We start from the raw sequence: 17,214 nt of genomic DNA, 5'->3' as shown, positions 1-17,214 counted from the left end.
CCCTCTTTGAATTCTATGGTTTTACATATCAGCATATAATAGCAATCATCTGTTCTTTAGCAGGTCAAACGATTAGGTAAAAACAACCTTAGATGAACAACAACACATGACACATTACAGTGTGTCATGATTTATTCAACAAAAATAAAGCCAAAATGAAGAAGACATGCCTGAAAACTGAATTCACCTTATGATTCAATACTTTGTAGAATCTTAAGCAGCATTAACTGTTTTCTGTATGACTTTACTAGTCTCTTACATCATTATGGAGGTATTTTAGCCCACTCTTCTTTACAATGTTGCTTCGGTTCATTGAAGTTTGCAGGCATTTGTTTAAGTACAGCTCTCTTAAGTTCCCGCCATAATATTTCAATTGGGTTTGGACTTTGACTGGGCCATTACAGCACCTTGATTCTTTTCTTTTTCAGCCATTCTGTTATAGATTTGCTGGTGTACTTGGGATCGTTGTCCTGTTGAATAACCCAACATCGACCAAGCTTTAGCTGTCTGACAGATGGTCTCACATTTGACTCTAGAATATGTTGGTACACAGAGACGTTTATGATCACCTTAATGACTGCAAGTTTCACAGGTCCTCTGGCTGCAAAACAAGCCCAAATCATCACCACTCCACCGCCGTACTTCACAGTTGGCATGAGGTGTTTGTACTGATACTTGCTAAAATCCAGAAAACCAGTTTCTAAGGTGAAGGTGGCAGAATTTGGTGAGTGACTGGATATGTGGGATGAAGAAACAAGCAGAGCGTAGTGTGACTCCAAGCCAGAGAACTTGGTTGGTTGGTCAATTGGTTGGTTGGATTGTGTAATCGTCAACAATGGTTTCGATCAGAAATTTTAGACAAAGGAGAGGACAGAATAACCAGAAGTTCAGTCCTGGATACATTGAGTTTCAGGTAATAGGATGCAATTCATGATGGAAGGGAGGAGGTATAGATGGAGAAGAATAGATGCCCTAGAACTAAGCCTACAATAGAGAGTGGTAGTGAGAGGAACAAGTACCAGGGTACAGAGACAATGAAGGTCAGAGGAACAAGATTTGAGCCAGGGGAGAGACATCTCATGGATGTCAGGAGCATGAAGTGACACTTTGCTCATACAGTGTGGACATTGTGACGGAAGCCTCCATCACTGGGGCCACTGGAGAAGCCTGACTGCCAGCCTCCTCCCTATTGACTATGGGCCCTGGGTTTGTAGAGACTTCTGTGGCTACCCCCAGCAGTATCATCTCATCACTGGCTGAGAGGATTATCTCCGGCAGACAGCCAGGATCTGCCACCAGGGAGTGACCACCATTCTTTGATATTTAATGTTATATAAATCAGTCTCCCCCCCTATTGTATTGTTAATCCCGTTACTGCCCCTGTTGTCTCTGAGAGGCAGATTAAGGGGGCGGTTTGTGTCCCAATGTCTTGTTTTATGTTAATGTGTGTTTTGCTGGATATATCCAGCCCTGTGTGTCTAAAATAAATCAGTCTTCGTTTGGTTTTACCCTACACTGAGTCTCGGCTAGTGACTGGGGAACCGGGGAAAGTGTGTTGTCCCAGGCTAAGGGAGCACAAGACAGCGGAGGTAGTCGGTCGGACTAGCCAGCTCCGTGACAGACATCATTTGTAATTTTGGTAAGAGCTGTAAGAGTGTATAGACCTAAGATGGGACAGCGGGCAGAGTAACTGGTTGCCCTAGCAATCCATAGATTTATTCAGTACATTTGACTTTTTTATATATTAAGTTCTCTGTGTCACCATGTAATAAAAGCACAGGATAAAACAGCCAATCAAAAATTGTCAGAATTGTCCCGTGTGACTACAAAAACCATAACAGACCAATCAGGAGCTATAATTGTCACTCAGTTGAGTCCATTACTAGTTCCTACCACCAAGACCTAGCACTGGCAGCCAGTTTAGTTCTTTCTTACTTGTATGCAGACCTTCATATTAAAAGAGGTTGGTCAACACAATCATCACATTTATGGAACTTACACTCATTAAATGCTTTCTAGATTTAAGAAGCTTAAACACAGCCTGAAGGACAATGACACAGCTGAGATTAATTACCTTAAGCATAATAAGTCTCATATATAGAACAATAAATAGTCTCTTGGACTAATTTCTTGTGTGTGTAACAAGACCCTTGAGGGCCCGAGCTTCCTGCAGGGCTAATAAAAGAGGACATTTACTGTAACAAACAGAGACGCTCATTCTTGTCGGCATTTACTGGGATACTATTGATGGATGAGTTCAAATATGAGGAAAAAAATACATTTTAAAAAGAACAAGGAGAAAAATGATGGTAAATAAAATGCTGATTTAGTAAATTTTTTATGTGGACATTTGAAAAAACAAATTCATTGTATTTTATGAGGAATTTACAAATTGAAATAGTTTTTTTTTTTTTTACATTAAATTACCCATCTTCTTCCCTTTCTCACACGCTGTGTATAGACATAAACCTGAAAATCAAAATGATTCACTTAATTAAAGAGATGTAGAGGGACACACAAATGCAATTAGATACGGAAAAGCTGTTAAAATATTGATAATAACCTTCTTTTTTTTTAAGGAAACTCTTAAGAACAGGACAAGAGTCAAGGAATTCTGGATTCTCGGATTTGAGAACACTCGCAACTTTAGGATTCTACTCTTTCTTGTGTTCCTCGTAGTTTACATTGTGACAGTATCTTCTAATTTCATGATCGTCTTGTTGGTGTACCTGTCCCACCACGTCTACTCTCCAATGTACTTCTTTCTTAGCCATTTGTCTCTGAATGATATCCTCCTCACCACAAATATTGTCCCTAAAATGCTTTCTGTTGAGTTAAGACAGGGAAGTACCATGTCCATCACTGGCTGTTTCACCCAGTTTTACTTCTTTCAGACATCAGCTATCACAGAATGTCTACTCCTCACCATGATGTCCTTCGACAGATATTTGGCCATCTGTAACCCACTGCGTTATTCCTCCATCATGGACCTTAAGCTTTGTAGTTGTCTTGTAACTCTGACTTGGGTATGCGGAATCGTTTTTTCCCTTCCCCACATTGTTCTATTTAGCAGGATGATATTTTGTGGGTCAGATGTTATAAATCATATTTTCTGTGATGTGGTTCCTCTTCTTAGACTTTCTTGTTCTGACACCTCGGCAAATGAGATAGTAATCACTGTATTGTCTGTCCCAGTATTATTTTTTCCAGTAATTTGTATAACCCTGACTTACACAAATATCTTAATTTCCATCCTTCAAATTTCCACCACCACCGGAAGACAGAAAGCCTTCTCCACCTGCAGCTCCCACCTGACTGTGGTCTGTATATATTATGGAACATTAGTATTTAATTATGTCATTCCATCTAAAGGAGAATATTTAAGCCTCCAAAAGCTGGTTTCCGTACTTTATACCATGGTGACCCCACTGCTGAACCCAATCATATACAGTCTGAGGAACAAGGAGATAAGAGAGACCTTCTTGACCTTCATATTTAAGAGGAAGAGAGAAATGTTCTTGAGATGAACCGTATGCATTTAATATAGATTTTACCCCTTTTTGTTGCTTAATTATAAAATTATAATGATCATATTATTTTTGAAGTTTCGTAATCAGTAATATCATCCTCCATTAGAATTATAATAATCAAAAAAGAGAAAATATCTAAGTTCAATGATCAGATAAAGCTTACGCCTTTCACTCTAAGAAAATGTATTCCACTTATGAGTAAGACAACATTTTTTAGATTTTATTTATGGAATTATTACAAATTAGAAAACCAGTACTACAATATAGAAAGATATCTTTTTATTGGACTAAGATTTCATGTTAAAGACAAGCTTTCAAGAGTGTCAACCTCTCTTTGTCAAGTCCAAAGCAATACTAACTAGACTTGGTCACCAGGGGGCTCTTCATGCTCGTCTTCGGCAAAAAAAAAAAATCTTCGTATTCCGCTAATATTCGCACTTTCCTGTCTTCTCCTGCTGGCGACCAATGAGCACACTACCATATATGCCTAATATATTCTCAGGCAGAATATTATGCTACTCAGTGTAAAACCAACAGAGGGCAGCATTCTGTCCGAAGATATATTAGCCATATGTGGTTTGGGTTTTTTTTGTATTAAACTGTTAGACGAAAGGATCATGGGAATATATTTTATTTGAATAAATGCAAATGAGCACACTGCCACATATGGCTAATATATGTTCGGACAGAATAGAAAAATAGAAGTTTGCAAGTCCGAGTGCGGACATTTAACTGTTGCAGCAGGGAGACCAGCGGATCATGAAAATATATTTTATTTAAATAATTAATAAATGAAAATGAGCACACTGCCACATATGGCTCATATATCTTCGGACAAAATGCTGCCCTCTGTTGGTTTTACATTGAGTAGCATAATAACTTATTAAGCTACTCAATGTATCTAACCAACAGAGGGCAGCATTGTGTACGAAGTTATTATGCTAAGTTAAATGTTAAGGACTTTTAACTGTTGCAGCAGGGTCCCAGGTTTTTTCTTCTTCTTCTTTTCTTCTTCTTCTCTTCTTCTTCTTCTTCTTCTTCTCCGTGCGAGTGAGCCTATTGGTCGCTTGCACGGCCCTTTAACCTACGGATTTCTGCTCCCGTTATCCAACGCAGCATCGCAGGGGTTAACGGGATGCCGTGAAGATAAGGTAGGCTAGATGGGGAAGGGACCATGGAGAGTGGTAGACGAAGACGATCACAAAGATTCTTTGTGTGTGAGTCTTCATCTTCGCCTACGTTTTACCGGCACTGTCTTCTCTTCTACGTTTCTTCGGAACCAACAAAAAAACAGACTCTTCGTTTTCGTTTTCATGTTCGCCTGATGACGAATGAACAAGTCTAATACTAACCACAGAACATCTAAGTGAGACATGGGCAGCAGTTTAGGGGTGAAGAAGAACGATAGAGACTGATAGAGACATATATCTTTAGACAAATATACAAAGTGAAGGTGAATGCATAAATTATAATAAAATCTCAGAAATGGCACATGAACTGGTAATGTGACAGGAATTCTACGTCCATGTTTGATCCACTGTCCTCAGTGTTGAAATGTTTAATCATCTTTATTTCTGGCTTGCATGTTTTTGAGGTTCCCCTTCAGTACTTTAATTCTGAGGTCATCAATGGAGTGGTCCAACTGGGTGAAGTGGTGGCCGACAAAATGCAGCTATTATTGTCGTTGTGTCTCTTAATGGAGTGTCCAAGCAGATGTCCATGCGTATGAACCCTTGATTTTGTGTGTTTTGGTGTTGTGATGGACAGCGTTGTCATGGTTCGATGTCACTCTCAATAAAGTTTTACACACTCAGCAATCTATTGGATTCTGATTACATTTTTGCTTCACTTTTGCCACATTTGTTTTCAGGCAACATATTTTGTTTTTTTGGCAGCTCAGTTCAGATTAAAGTGTGGGGGGGCAATTTTTGATTTGGGAGTTCCCAAAGGGGGTCTCTGAAACCTTCTGGACTTTCTTTAACCTAAAGCAGCTCCATAAAAAAGATAATACCGTATGTATCGATTATAAGATGACCCTGATTATAAGACGACCCCCCAAAATCAAAATATTAATTTTGGAAAAAACAAAAAGCCTGAATATAAGATGACCCTATAGGAAAAAAGTTTTACCAGTAAATATTAATTCATGTAAACTAATTTTCATATTTAATAAAAGCTATGATTGAGAAAAATATATTTTTTATTTCCTTTTATTTGCCAACCTGCCCCCCCCAGTTATGCACATCTTCCCCCAGGCTTGCCACTCTGCCCCCAGAAATGCCTTATACCCCCCTATTTGCCACTCTGCCCCATGATGTGCCTTTTAACCCTCTATATGCCACTCTGCCTCCAGAAATGTCTTATACCCTCCTGTATGCCACTGTGCCCCATGATATGCCTTTTAACCCCCTATATGCCACTCTGTCAGTTCTGGAGGTATATATATATATATAACTGCTAACAGCAATCAAACTCCTATCAAGCCAAGGCAGCCAGTACATGCTGGAACCTGGGGATGATAGTAGTGTGATTACAGCCTCCCTATGCCATGATACCACCACCACCCCCTTACACATCCATGCTATCACACACACACTCATTCACAAACATTTAAATACTCATTCATTCCATTAATCACACATACTTCACACATTAATCACAAAAACCCTCCCCCACCCCCTTACCTGAACTGCAGATCTCCCACTCGCAGACTTCTGCAGGGGCCCGGCTGTGAGAGCAACTTCTCTGGCTCCGCCCCCAGAGGAAGGAGGGGGGAGGTAGAGTTATGTGAGGACTTTGCTAGCTTCCTGTTCTCCTGCTGCTAGAAGCAGAGACGCTGCTCTCGACCAAAGCCCAGTAAGCAGCCTGGCCCCAGCAGAATGAGGTCTGATTAGAAGACGACCTCGATTATAAGACGAGGGGTATTTTTCAGAGCATTTGCTCTGGAAAAAACCTAATCTTATAATCGAGCAAATACGGTATTTATCCCTCAGATTAAGGAAGGAGATTGAGCTCCAGCAGCAGGGGACAGGGCAGGCACTGGCAGACAGACTGAATCCCACCTCATATTAGAAACAAAAACAAACATTGTTCCACCGCAGTAAGGAAGGGCATTGGGGCGCAGGGCAAGACAGGCCAAGCACTGGCAGATCCAGGTCACTTCCAGCCTGTAGTGTAGGGTTGTATGAAGCCACTAATGGGATACGTGTAGTGGTATCCTTCACATTGTCTTGTAATAGGTGTTCGCAGATTTCATTTTCTTTTGTAATTATCCTGGCTTTGTAGCCCTTTCAGTCGGTCCTCAGCGTTGGAGCAAATATGGTGGTCTCGGATGGTAGAGAGGGATGGGTGAAAGCTGGAGCTGTGGAGGTAGCTGCGTCTGTCTGTAGCTTTTCTATGCACAGATGAGTGTTGTTTCCCACATCTGTTGTTGTGTCTAAGAAGTGTACGCATTCATGGGGCGTTTTTGATGAAAAGATCATAAGGCTAAACAATAAAGACCATTTTTCACAGCCTTCATTGCTCATATTTACCAACGGTGCCAATGTTAGCGGAGGGCACTGTATGTAGTGGTAATATTTGAAAGGCTCGTGGCAGTAAAAGTCAAGCAATCTCTGTTCTAAATCCGCGATAAAGAGATTAGCGTATTGTGGCGCCATCTTTGCACCCATTGTGGTTCCCATCAACTAAATGTAAAAATCCTGGTTAAAAGTGAAATAGTTATGTGTGAGCGTATTGGATACAGGGGCAATGCTGACAAGACGGGATAAGGCTTAAGTATTAAGGGTATTTTATCATCAATATCACATCACTGCAAACTAAAGTGCCCATGTGTGCCACGCCAGAGGAGGGTAACTAAAATGGTAAACAGTTTGTAAGATAAAAAATATCAGGTAAGACTGAGGGATCTCAATATGCCCGGCTCGGGGGAGAGAGAGGAGAGATGGAAGAGAGAAAGAGACTGGGAAGAGAGGAGAGACACTTAAATATATAAAGAGATTCAACCCCTTGATGCATTGTTTTCAATGGGTTTTGGGACCGCCCGTTGTCCTTAAGGGATTCAGAAAGCACAGGAGAAAAGTTTATTTCAAGGGAGGAGAAACTTTACTACAAGAGGCCATAATCTAAAACCTGAGGGCCGGAGGTTCAGATGGAATGGAAGGAAGCTTTGCTGTACTGAGGGTAGGAAATTAATGGAACAGCCTCCCAGCTGAAGTGGTAGAGGGTAATACAGTGAGGGTATTAAACATGCATGGGATAGACATACGGCTCCTGAATCTAAGACGAGACCAGCGACTGATTAAGGTTTGGGTTTTTACAGCAGGAGAAACGGGTAACTAGACGGGGAATGTTGCGACCATGTGATTATGTCGTCATGTAACACATATGTGATATTGTGTTATCCAGGAGACCTTTGACGTATCGTAATATTTTTTTATTCATTGAGCTAACATAATCATATCCCAATGCTATATTTGTTACATAAGAACAATTTCTTGAATATTTATTTGAAATGTATCCTTTTGTTGATTTACTTTGACACATTATATCTGATTGACCATGGAATTTATCACTTATAAAAAAAATTTTCTTAAATAATTCATAAGAGATGATTTTGCATAATTTCCAGTACATTTTTTTAAAAAGAACATATTCAATAATATTATTATATTATAAAAGAGAAAATAGTGTACCTAGGACTTCACATCAGCTCAGTTGCCAATAAAAAGCTGAACTTCTTCTGAAAAAAAAAGTATAAAAGTTTCCTATGCAGAGCTGCGCCTAGGGTCACCGACGCCTCGGTGCAAGAATTTCTTTGGCGCCCCCAGGTGGGTGTGACTAAAATAATCCCTTAACAAACATAATACTTCTAAGCACACCCATTTTTCATGGCAATCACTCCATGCCTTTGAGACCCCAACTTCACCGAGTATCATGTCACCCACTTTGCACAGTGCCATCTTTGTGCCCAAATAGCTTGTCAGTGCCATTCGATGTCTGTCAACAACAAACATTTTATGAGTGACTGCGTGCAGGAGCAAAATTGGCATTATTCCTGAACTGGAGAAAGTGGGAAAAGCATTACTAGCCAAATATGTTCAATATATGCATAATACATTAATAATTTATCCTGTCAAAGCCAACTTCATATCGCAGACCAAACATTTGCTTACAATTTAAATAAAATGAATTTAATAAAATTATTAAAAAATGTAAATAAAAGGCTACATTATGTTTACCCTATTGCCTCTTTCTTAAAGCCTACTAGTAAAAATGTAAAACTTAAACAAACTGTAGTGGAAAGACTTATTTTTTAAACATCTGTGCCTTCTTCCCTGATGAGAAGTGGAATAGCCTCCCAGCAGAGGTGGTAGAGGGGCCAAATTAGTCTTATGTAGACCGAGAAATACTCTTTTTTGTAACACCTCAATGTTAAAATACATCTTGTTTTTGCTTTACAACAAATCCTGGCTCAGCTCTCTTGCTTCACACACACACAATATATATATATATTTGTATATATAATGTGCACATTCTGATTTGTACATATTGCAAATTTACCTAATCTTGGTAAATTTGGTGATTTGGGGAAAGCTGCAAAAAAGAGGACAGACCACCCCCACGAATCGGGCAAAAACAGAGCAAAAAGGTTTTCATTTTTATCCCATAATTGCACCCACATTTACTTACACTCTCACACACACTCACACTCTCATTCTCATTCACTCTCTCATGCTCTCTAAATGTTTCCCTACCCTCTCTGCCAACAACTTCCGCTTCTGCTTCTGCATCTTCTTCTTCTTTATCATCTATCTTTTACCTTTCTATCTCCCCTCTCTTCTCTCTTCAATCTGCTATCTTTAATCTTCTATCTTTTTCATAATATTCTATCTTTGACATAACCCAGCAAGAACTTCCGCTAAAAGGAGAAATGGGGAGAGGACATCACCAGAAGCGCTGCCATCTGACAGAAGTTCTGCTGGGTTATTACCAGAGAGATGCGGACAATGGTAGATGATTGAAGATGGCAGATTAAAGATAAAAGAGAAGGGAGACGTTAAAAGATAGAAGCTAGAAGATGAAGAAAATGTGGAAGTGGTCAGCAGAAGCGGAAGTGGTCAGCAGAGAATGAGAGAATGTGAGCGAGAGAGTGAATGAGAGGTCGAGAGAATGAGTGTGAGAGAGCAAGTGAGAGTGAATGTGGGCACTGAATTTTTAGCTAAACGGAATGTACAAGGAATGCAATTCTCTGCCCATTTGGAATGGGCCAAAAACGAACTGAATTGTTTTTTGGACCATTTGCACAAGTCTAATATATATATATATAAATATATACTCAATATCCATATTAACAAAGGACAAAACATAAAAAAAATACTTTCTGATAAGCCAGAAAAGAAACATATGTTACTTTAACCCCTTCAATCCCCTATGGATGTACCGGTATATCAGAAAAACGCATTCCAAGAATCCCCTATGAACTTACCGGTACGTCCAGCCCTTCTTGCAGCGTCAGGGACACATCGTTTGACAGCCTGGACTTCCACCTGAGAGCAGAAGCCGGCATCGCCAGCTTTCTGCTGTCTGATCTGATGTAACAGCTTCCGGCATGAAAGCCGGAAAGCTGTTACATTTTAAACTACCCGATGTTTAAAATGCCCGATCACGCGATCGGGCATTCCCTTCCGGGTTGCGTCACTGCTGATGTAACCCAGAAGTTCATCGGAGGACAGGATCCTGTTCACCTGGAAGTTTATCGGAGGCACAGACGCTGCGATCTCTATGCACGTCTGTGAGGACCTGCATAGAGATCACAGTGTGATCGGTGCAGGGGGATCGCGGGGAGGGGAGTGAGAAACCATGTCTCTCACCCCCCCCTCCCGTCCTGAAACAGAGAAGGAGAAAAAAAAACGGTTAGTCATTTAAAAAATAATAATAAAAAATAATTAAAATAACAATATAAATAATAATAAAAAAAATAAATAAAGTGAGCTAAGTGATGTCATTGTGACATCACTGGCATTATTAACATGTTCAGGAGGTCCCTAAGAGGACCTCTAACCATTTAAAAAAAAAATGGGCACCTGCCCCTTAAGCCTGCAGCAACTACGACCGGGCCCGCTACTTACCGGCAGCGTCCCTTCCACGGCCAGTGGGACGCAGGAATCCAACAGAGCCATGTGACGTACGTGACGTACGTCACATGACCCTGCTGTGCGTCTGCTTCCCCTGTGCAGATCCGCGGAAGTCTGCGAGCGGCGCGTGCATCATCGGTTCAGGTAAGGGGGTGAGGGAGGCTGTATGGTGTATGTGAGATTGAATGAAAGAGTGAATTAATGAGTATCTGTGAAGGAGTGAGTGAATGAATGTGTGTGAATGAGTATATGTAAATCAGTATCTGAATAAGGGAATTAATGAGTATCTGAATGAGGGAATTAATGAGTATCTGAATGAGGGAATTAATGAGTATCAATGTATGAATGAATATCTGAATGAGTGAATGATTATCTGTGAATTAGTGAATAAATATTTGTGAACTAGTGAATGAATATGTGTGTGATAGCATGGATGTGTAAGGGGGGGCAAAGATGCCACAGGCAGGCTGTTTTGGTGACAAAGTTGCCACAGGCAGGCTGTTTTGGTGGCAAAGTTGCCACAGGCAGGCTGTTTTGGTGGCAAAGTTGCCACAGGCAGGCTGTTTTGGTGACAAAGTTGCCACAGGCAGGCTGTTTTGGTGGCAACGTTGCCACAGGCAGGCTGTTTTGGTGGCAAAGTTGCCACAGGCAGGCTGTGTGGCAGAGCCTGTCCTAGTGTGTGTGCGTGTGTTTGGGTGTTGGTGTGGCAGAGCCTGTCCTGGTGTGTGTACGAACACAGAAAAGAACCCCAGCACTCCAATCAGCTTCCGATCCTTAGGTTACTTTACTCAAAGAAAGCAAAACAAAAAAGCAACATTCCGGCCAAACAGGGTCTTTGTCAAGCTCAAACGGCCCTGTTTGGCCGAAACGTTGCTATTTTTGTTATGCTTTCTGTTTTTATTTTGCCCTTTTTCCTGCTAGCTGGGAGTTGAGTGCTGAAACATTTCTTCTTTCTTTAACTGTCCTGGTGTGTGTGTGTTTGGATGTCCATGTGGCAGAGCCTGTCCTGGTGTGTGTGTTTGGATGTCGGTGTGGCAGAGCCTGTCCTGGTGTGTGTGTCTGGGCGTCGGTGTGGGAAAAGCCTGTCCTGGTGTGTGTGTTTGGTTATCTGTTTCCGTAATTTACAGTGGGAACTATTTCATTTTAACTTATCCAGAGATAAAATGCCCTCCTGAATTTGTAGTGACTTCAGGGGACAAAACATTCAAGGCCCTGAAATCACCCTGAAATAGTGGAAAAGATAAGGTATTGTGTTATTTACTCTATAATATTTATTTCAAGGATTAGTCGCACTAAATTGTGGCTTCAGGCTTCCCATGTTGAATGACCAAGTATTATGTATATGTATGTACATATATGTTTTTTCATAAAAATGGGCTGCTCAGTCTGAAATGCCCGGGCCTATTTTTTGTCCCAGTCCGGGCTTGGGTTATATATTTTTATATAGTGAAACACTGTATAGATGTAATCAGCTAGGATCAAAATTGTGAAGACAGCCTAATGAACGATGATACAGCTGAGATATGAGATATTTTTGATTGATTTCCCTTTATTAAACAGAAAATAAATAGTCTCTTAGAACCACTTCCCCTTGTGTGTAAGAAGTCCTTTGAGGGATCCAGTCTTCTACTGAGCTAATAAAAGAAGAGATTTATGGTAACAAACCGAGATATTCTGGTCAGCATGTACTGCGATCCTATCGATGCACGAATTCAATTATGAAAAAACAGCAGAAGACAGCATTACAACAGCTGAAGAAAGTCAAGGAGAAGAGTGATGGGAATGGTAAAAATATTTTTGATTGAGCAAACTCAGTAAAGACATTTTAAATAACTACATTATTACTGCATGTGGCAAAGCTCTTTATTAACGGTCACACTGTTTTTGTACAGTTTGAAAATGATATCCCCATAGAGTCATGTAAAATTACGTACTAACATTTCCATTCTGTTTCATAAAGGTCACAAAAATGATTTGCCTTTATTAACGCTTCCTCTAATTTTTTTCCTAGGAAACTCTTAAGAACAGGACGAAATTTGAAGAATTCTGGATTCTCGGATTTGAGAATGCCTACAACCTTACGATTCTACTCTTTCTCTTGTTCCTCGTAGTTTATATTGCGACAGTATCTGCTAATTTCATGATCGTCTTGTTGGTGTACACATCCCACCACATCTACTCTCCGATGTACTTCTTTCTTAGCCATTTATCGCTGAACGATATCCTCCTCACAACAAATATTGTCCCTAAAATGCTTTCTGTTGAGTTAAAAAATGGATGCACCATGACCATCGCTGGCTGTTTCACCCAACTTTACTTCTTTCAAATATCAGCGGTTGTAGAATGCCTACTCCTCACCGTGATGTCCTACGACAGATATTTGGCCATCTGTAACCCGTTGCGTTATTCCTCCATCATGGACCTTAAGCTTTGTGTTTATCTTGTAACTATAACTTGGCTATGTGGAATGCTCTTCTCGTTGCCCCATATTATTCTGTTTGGCCAGATGATATTTTGTGGGTCAAATGTCATCAACCATTTTTTCTGTGATTTGGTTCCACTTCTTAAACTTTCGTGTTCTGACACTTTGGCTAATGAGATAGTAATCACTGTCATGTCTATCCCACTATTATTTTTTCCAGTAATTTGCATAACCCTGACTTATACTAATATCTTACTTTGCATCTTTCGCATTTCCACCACCACCGGAAGACAGAAAGCCTTCTCCACCTGCAGCTCCCACCTGACCGTGGTCTGCATATATTATGGGACATTAGTATTTAATTATGTGATTCCATCTAAAGGAGAATATTTAAGCCTCCAAAAGCTGGTTTCTGTACTTTACACCATGGTGACCCCATTGCTGAACCCCATCATATACAGTCTGAGAAACAAGGAAATAAGAGGAGCTCTAATGAACTTTATTTTTAAGAGGGAGAGGGGAACATTCTAGAACTGAAATATCATATCCTCCTGTTTTGGCTAATTGTATAGTTCTAAAGATTTTTTGCATGATTATAATTAACATCTTCTCAATTATTAAACATTCTAATTATAATAATCAAAGTAGGTCATCTTTGAAGTATACTCAGATAATTATTGAGAAAGTAGCAATAACATGTACATCAGATACTTGACATATTTGTAAGTCATCTGACAGCAAGGCTTGAAGAAGGTTTACTAGGTCTTTTTGTTTATCCTTTCTTAGCTTTTCCTGTAAGAAGGTTGAGCTGATCTTATAAAATTCATAATTCTGTTACTCATTATGGTGGGCCAAGGGAACTCCAGACTACTGCCTATTTACCTTGTTTTAAAAGCCATAAACAGATGAACAATATAGGCACAGGCTGGCCTTTGTCCAAGGTGATCATTTTAGCATCACTGACTTCTTATACAGGTGAAAGATTTGGCTAGCGTCTGAAAAACTTGGTTCATTACATCTAATCTGTCCATTTTTTTCTGCTGTAAAGACTCGAACCATAACCAGTCGTTGGTCTCGTCTTAGATTCAGGAGCCGTATGCCAATCCCATGCATGCTTAAATCCCCTCGCTGTATTACCCTCTACCACTTCTGCTGAGAGGCTGTTCCAGTTATCCCCCACCCTCTCTTTAAAGTAAAATTCACTCTATCACATCTCATCCCCCACCCTTTAGTGTTAGATTCTGGTCTCTTGTTGTAACTTTTCTCCTCCTTTGAAATAAACTTCCCTCCTGTCCTCTCTTAAATCATTTTATTTATTTACATATCTCTCTTCCATCCCCTTTGTCTTCTCTTTCTCCATGACAGGCATGTTGAGATCTTTTAGTCTTTAAGGATCATTTTTTATCCTGAAAACCATTCACCATTTTAGTTGCCCTCCTCTGGGGTGGCGCACATCTTAAGGCCTATCCCATTCTCCAGACCATAATAGACAGAATGCAAACAGGGCTTTAGTTGGCATATTATTATGGTCTGTCTCACATCACCTCCAACCAGAGTGCACCACAATACCCACCACCGGTATTGTACAAGAGACTGACCTACATGGAGGTCTTCCAGTCCCTAAGGGGACAGTATGTCCAGGTCCTAAAATTATACACAAGATACCTATATTTGTACTTAGTTTTATTTTGAGGTCCTGACCGGGTCCATGGTACAGGACGCATGAGAGGCATCAGAGCCAAGTGAAAACTTATGTGAAAAAAGTGCAGAAAGCAGCCCCTCCATCCCTACAGGAAACCCCAAGAGAAATACTGGGCTCCAACTAGAAGTATCCTTAGAAATAGTGTGACACACACACATGATCTCTACGTTTCTGGGAATGATGTAGAGTTGGGTGGACAGGATAGACGTGGCTCGGGGCAGCACTGATAAGAAGATACAAAACACAAGTTGGCAGAATGATCAGTGCCACATCATTGCCAGTCGGAGAACCACGGCCACCATGACACACCAGTGTTGTATGATGTTCTCACAAGGACATCTAATAGTCCCACTTCCAAAGGCCCACAGGTGCGGCTCTCCCTTCCTTTCTGCCTGTCAATTTCTGTTCCGGCTTCAGCTTGTTTTTTTATTATTATTATTTTCTTATTTTTTGGAAATATTAAAGTCTGAATGTGCATCCATCAGAAATGTGAATGTACGCAACTACCGGGGTGTTTTCAGGCCATTCGCCAACGATTGATTTGCTTTAGTTTATTGATATGGGAAATATATCTAATATTAGTTAGGTTTGTCTTTTTAGACACACAATCCGACAAATAAAAAGGATGAGGTCCATCACCATCTGTCTGCCTGGTATTATATTATACTTGTGTAACATAAGAGACTTATGAAGGACAATAAAGGAAATGAAAATGGGACATTATCTGTTGACGATGATGGTGATGAAGATGCAGGTTGTGAAAAACCTCAGGTCGCTGAGTCTGATACAAGAAGATGAGGGGGATGTTTGGAAAATCACATGTTGTCCCATTACTGCTTTTGAGTTATTGTAAGATGTAGACGAAAAAGGCTATGTTTGCCTCAAAAGTTGAACATTTCACTATTATCCACCTCGGCATCAGAAAAGGTGCACTAATGCATAATGCTCAAACATAAAAAAAACAACATAAATATATAAATTATGAATTATGCCAACTGCCCCTTTCTTTCCTCAGGGGCTAATAAAATGAGTACCCAATTATTCCGCTCTAAATCCTATCCCTTTCTCATTGCAATAAAGGAGTTAGAGTTCATAAAAAGTCCTTACGAGAAGCACTACCGGCGCCTTAACCTCACCCTGTTCCTGGTTTGACATTTTCACTAAGAGCGCCAAGCAGGTCCAGTTTAATTTTCAGAAAAAATCACTAAAATCACATTCAGTCACTAATACCGTATTTGCTCGATTATAAGACGACCCCCCAAATCTGAATATTAATTTAGAAAAAAAAAAAAGAAAAAGCCTGAATATAAGACGACCCTATAGGAAAAAAGTTTTACCAGTAAATGTTACTTCATGTAAACAATTTTTTTAAATAAAAGCTATGATTGAGAAAAATATTTTGGTTTTATTTCCTTCTATTTTCCAACCTGCCCCCCCCAGTTATGCACATCTGCCCCAGAAATGCCTAATACCCCCTATATGCCACTGTGCCCCATGATATGCCTTTTAACCCTCTAAATGCCACTGTGCCCCATGATATGCCTTTTAACCCTCTAAATGCCACTGTGCCCCATGATATGCCTTTTGACCCCCTATGTACCACTCTGCCTCCAGAAATGCCTTATACCCCTATATGCCACTCTGGCATTAAGGGGGTTAAAAGGCATATTATGGGGCAGAGTGGCATCTAGGGAGGTTTAAGGCATTTCAGGAGGCAGAGTGGCGTATAGAGGGTTAAAAAGGCATTTCTGGAGGCAGAGTGGCATTAAGGGGGTTAAAAGGCATTTCATAGAACACTCTGCCTCCAGAAATGCCTTATGCCCCCCATTTAACAGTCCCTCCCCTTCCCTCCTCCAAACCTACCGGTGCTTCTGACTCCCCTGTCATGTAGCCGGGGCAGCGTGTAGAGCTCTTACGCTGCAGCCGGAAGGAGGTGTGGCTAGTAGCGGGGGTTGTCTGCGTCCATCGCGCAGACCTTCCCCGACTGTCAGAGATCAGAGTTCCCCGCTCCGGTGCGGGACCGGCACCGGTGCGGGGAACTCTGATCTCTGACAGTCGGGGAAGGTCTGTGCGATGGACGCAGACAACCCCCGCTACTAGCCACACCTCCTTCCGCTGCCCCAGCTGCACAGAACTGCACAGGGACTCAGAAGCACCGGTAAGTGGGGCGGGGGGCGACAGGAGGATCCAGGTCCCCTGAAGCTGCGGGGGATCTGGATCTTAGTCGTCTCATAGTCAGACCTATTTGAATATATCTCCAGCAGGATTTCTACATTTTGCCAGGACAACCGCAAAGACATGGTAATGATTATCTTATTTTTTCGGTAAAAATGTAATCTAACATGGAATTTGTAACACTTTAGTTTTATTTGGAACCAGTGGCGACTCTAGAAACAATATATAGGGGGGGCACACAAGATACCA

The 17,214-nt window shown here is 40.8% G+C and overlaps 1 protein-coding gene across 1 annotated transcript; it reads left to right on the top strand.

Annotated features, from left to right (window-relative positions):
• Positions 1-835: 835 nt before the first annotated feature.
• LOC149276282 (olfactory receptor 1M1-like) lies at positions 836-3,527 on the top strand. Its single transcript, XM_089503692.1, has 2 exons — positions 836-913; positions 2,580-3,527. Exons 1-2 carry the CDS (start codon positions 836-838, stop codon positions 3,525-3,527), a joined length of 1,026 nt encoding a protein of 341 aa, XP_089359818.1.
• Positions 3,528-17,214: the final 13,687 nt, after the last annotated feature.

The sequence above is a fragment of the Sceloporus occidentalis genome, unplaced genomic scaffold (genome assembly GCF_023333645.1).
Source record: "Sceloporus occidentalis isolate IW3139 unplaced genomic scaffold, rSceOcc1.0.p SCAF_242, whole genome shotgun sequence".
Classification (NCBI taxonomy): Eukaryota; Metazoa; Chordata; class Lepidosauria; order Squamata; family Phrynosomatidae; genus Sceloporus; species Sceloporus occidentalis.
This window is presented reverse-complemented; position numbering and strand designations above follow the sequence as displayed.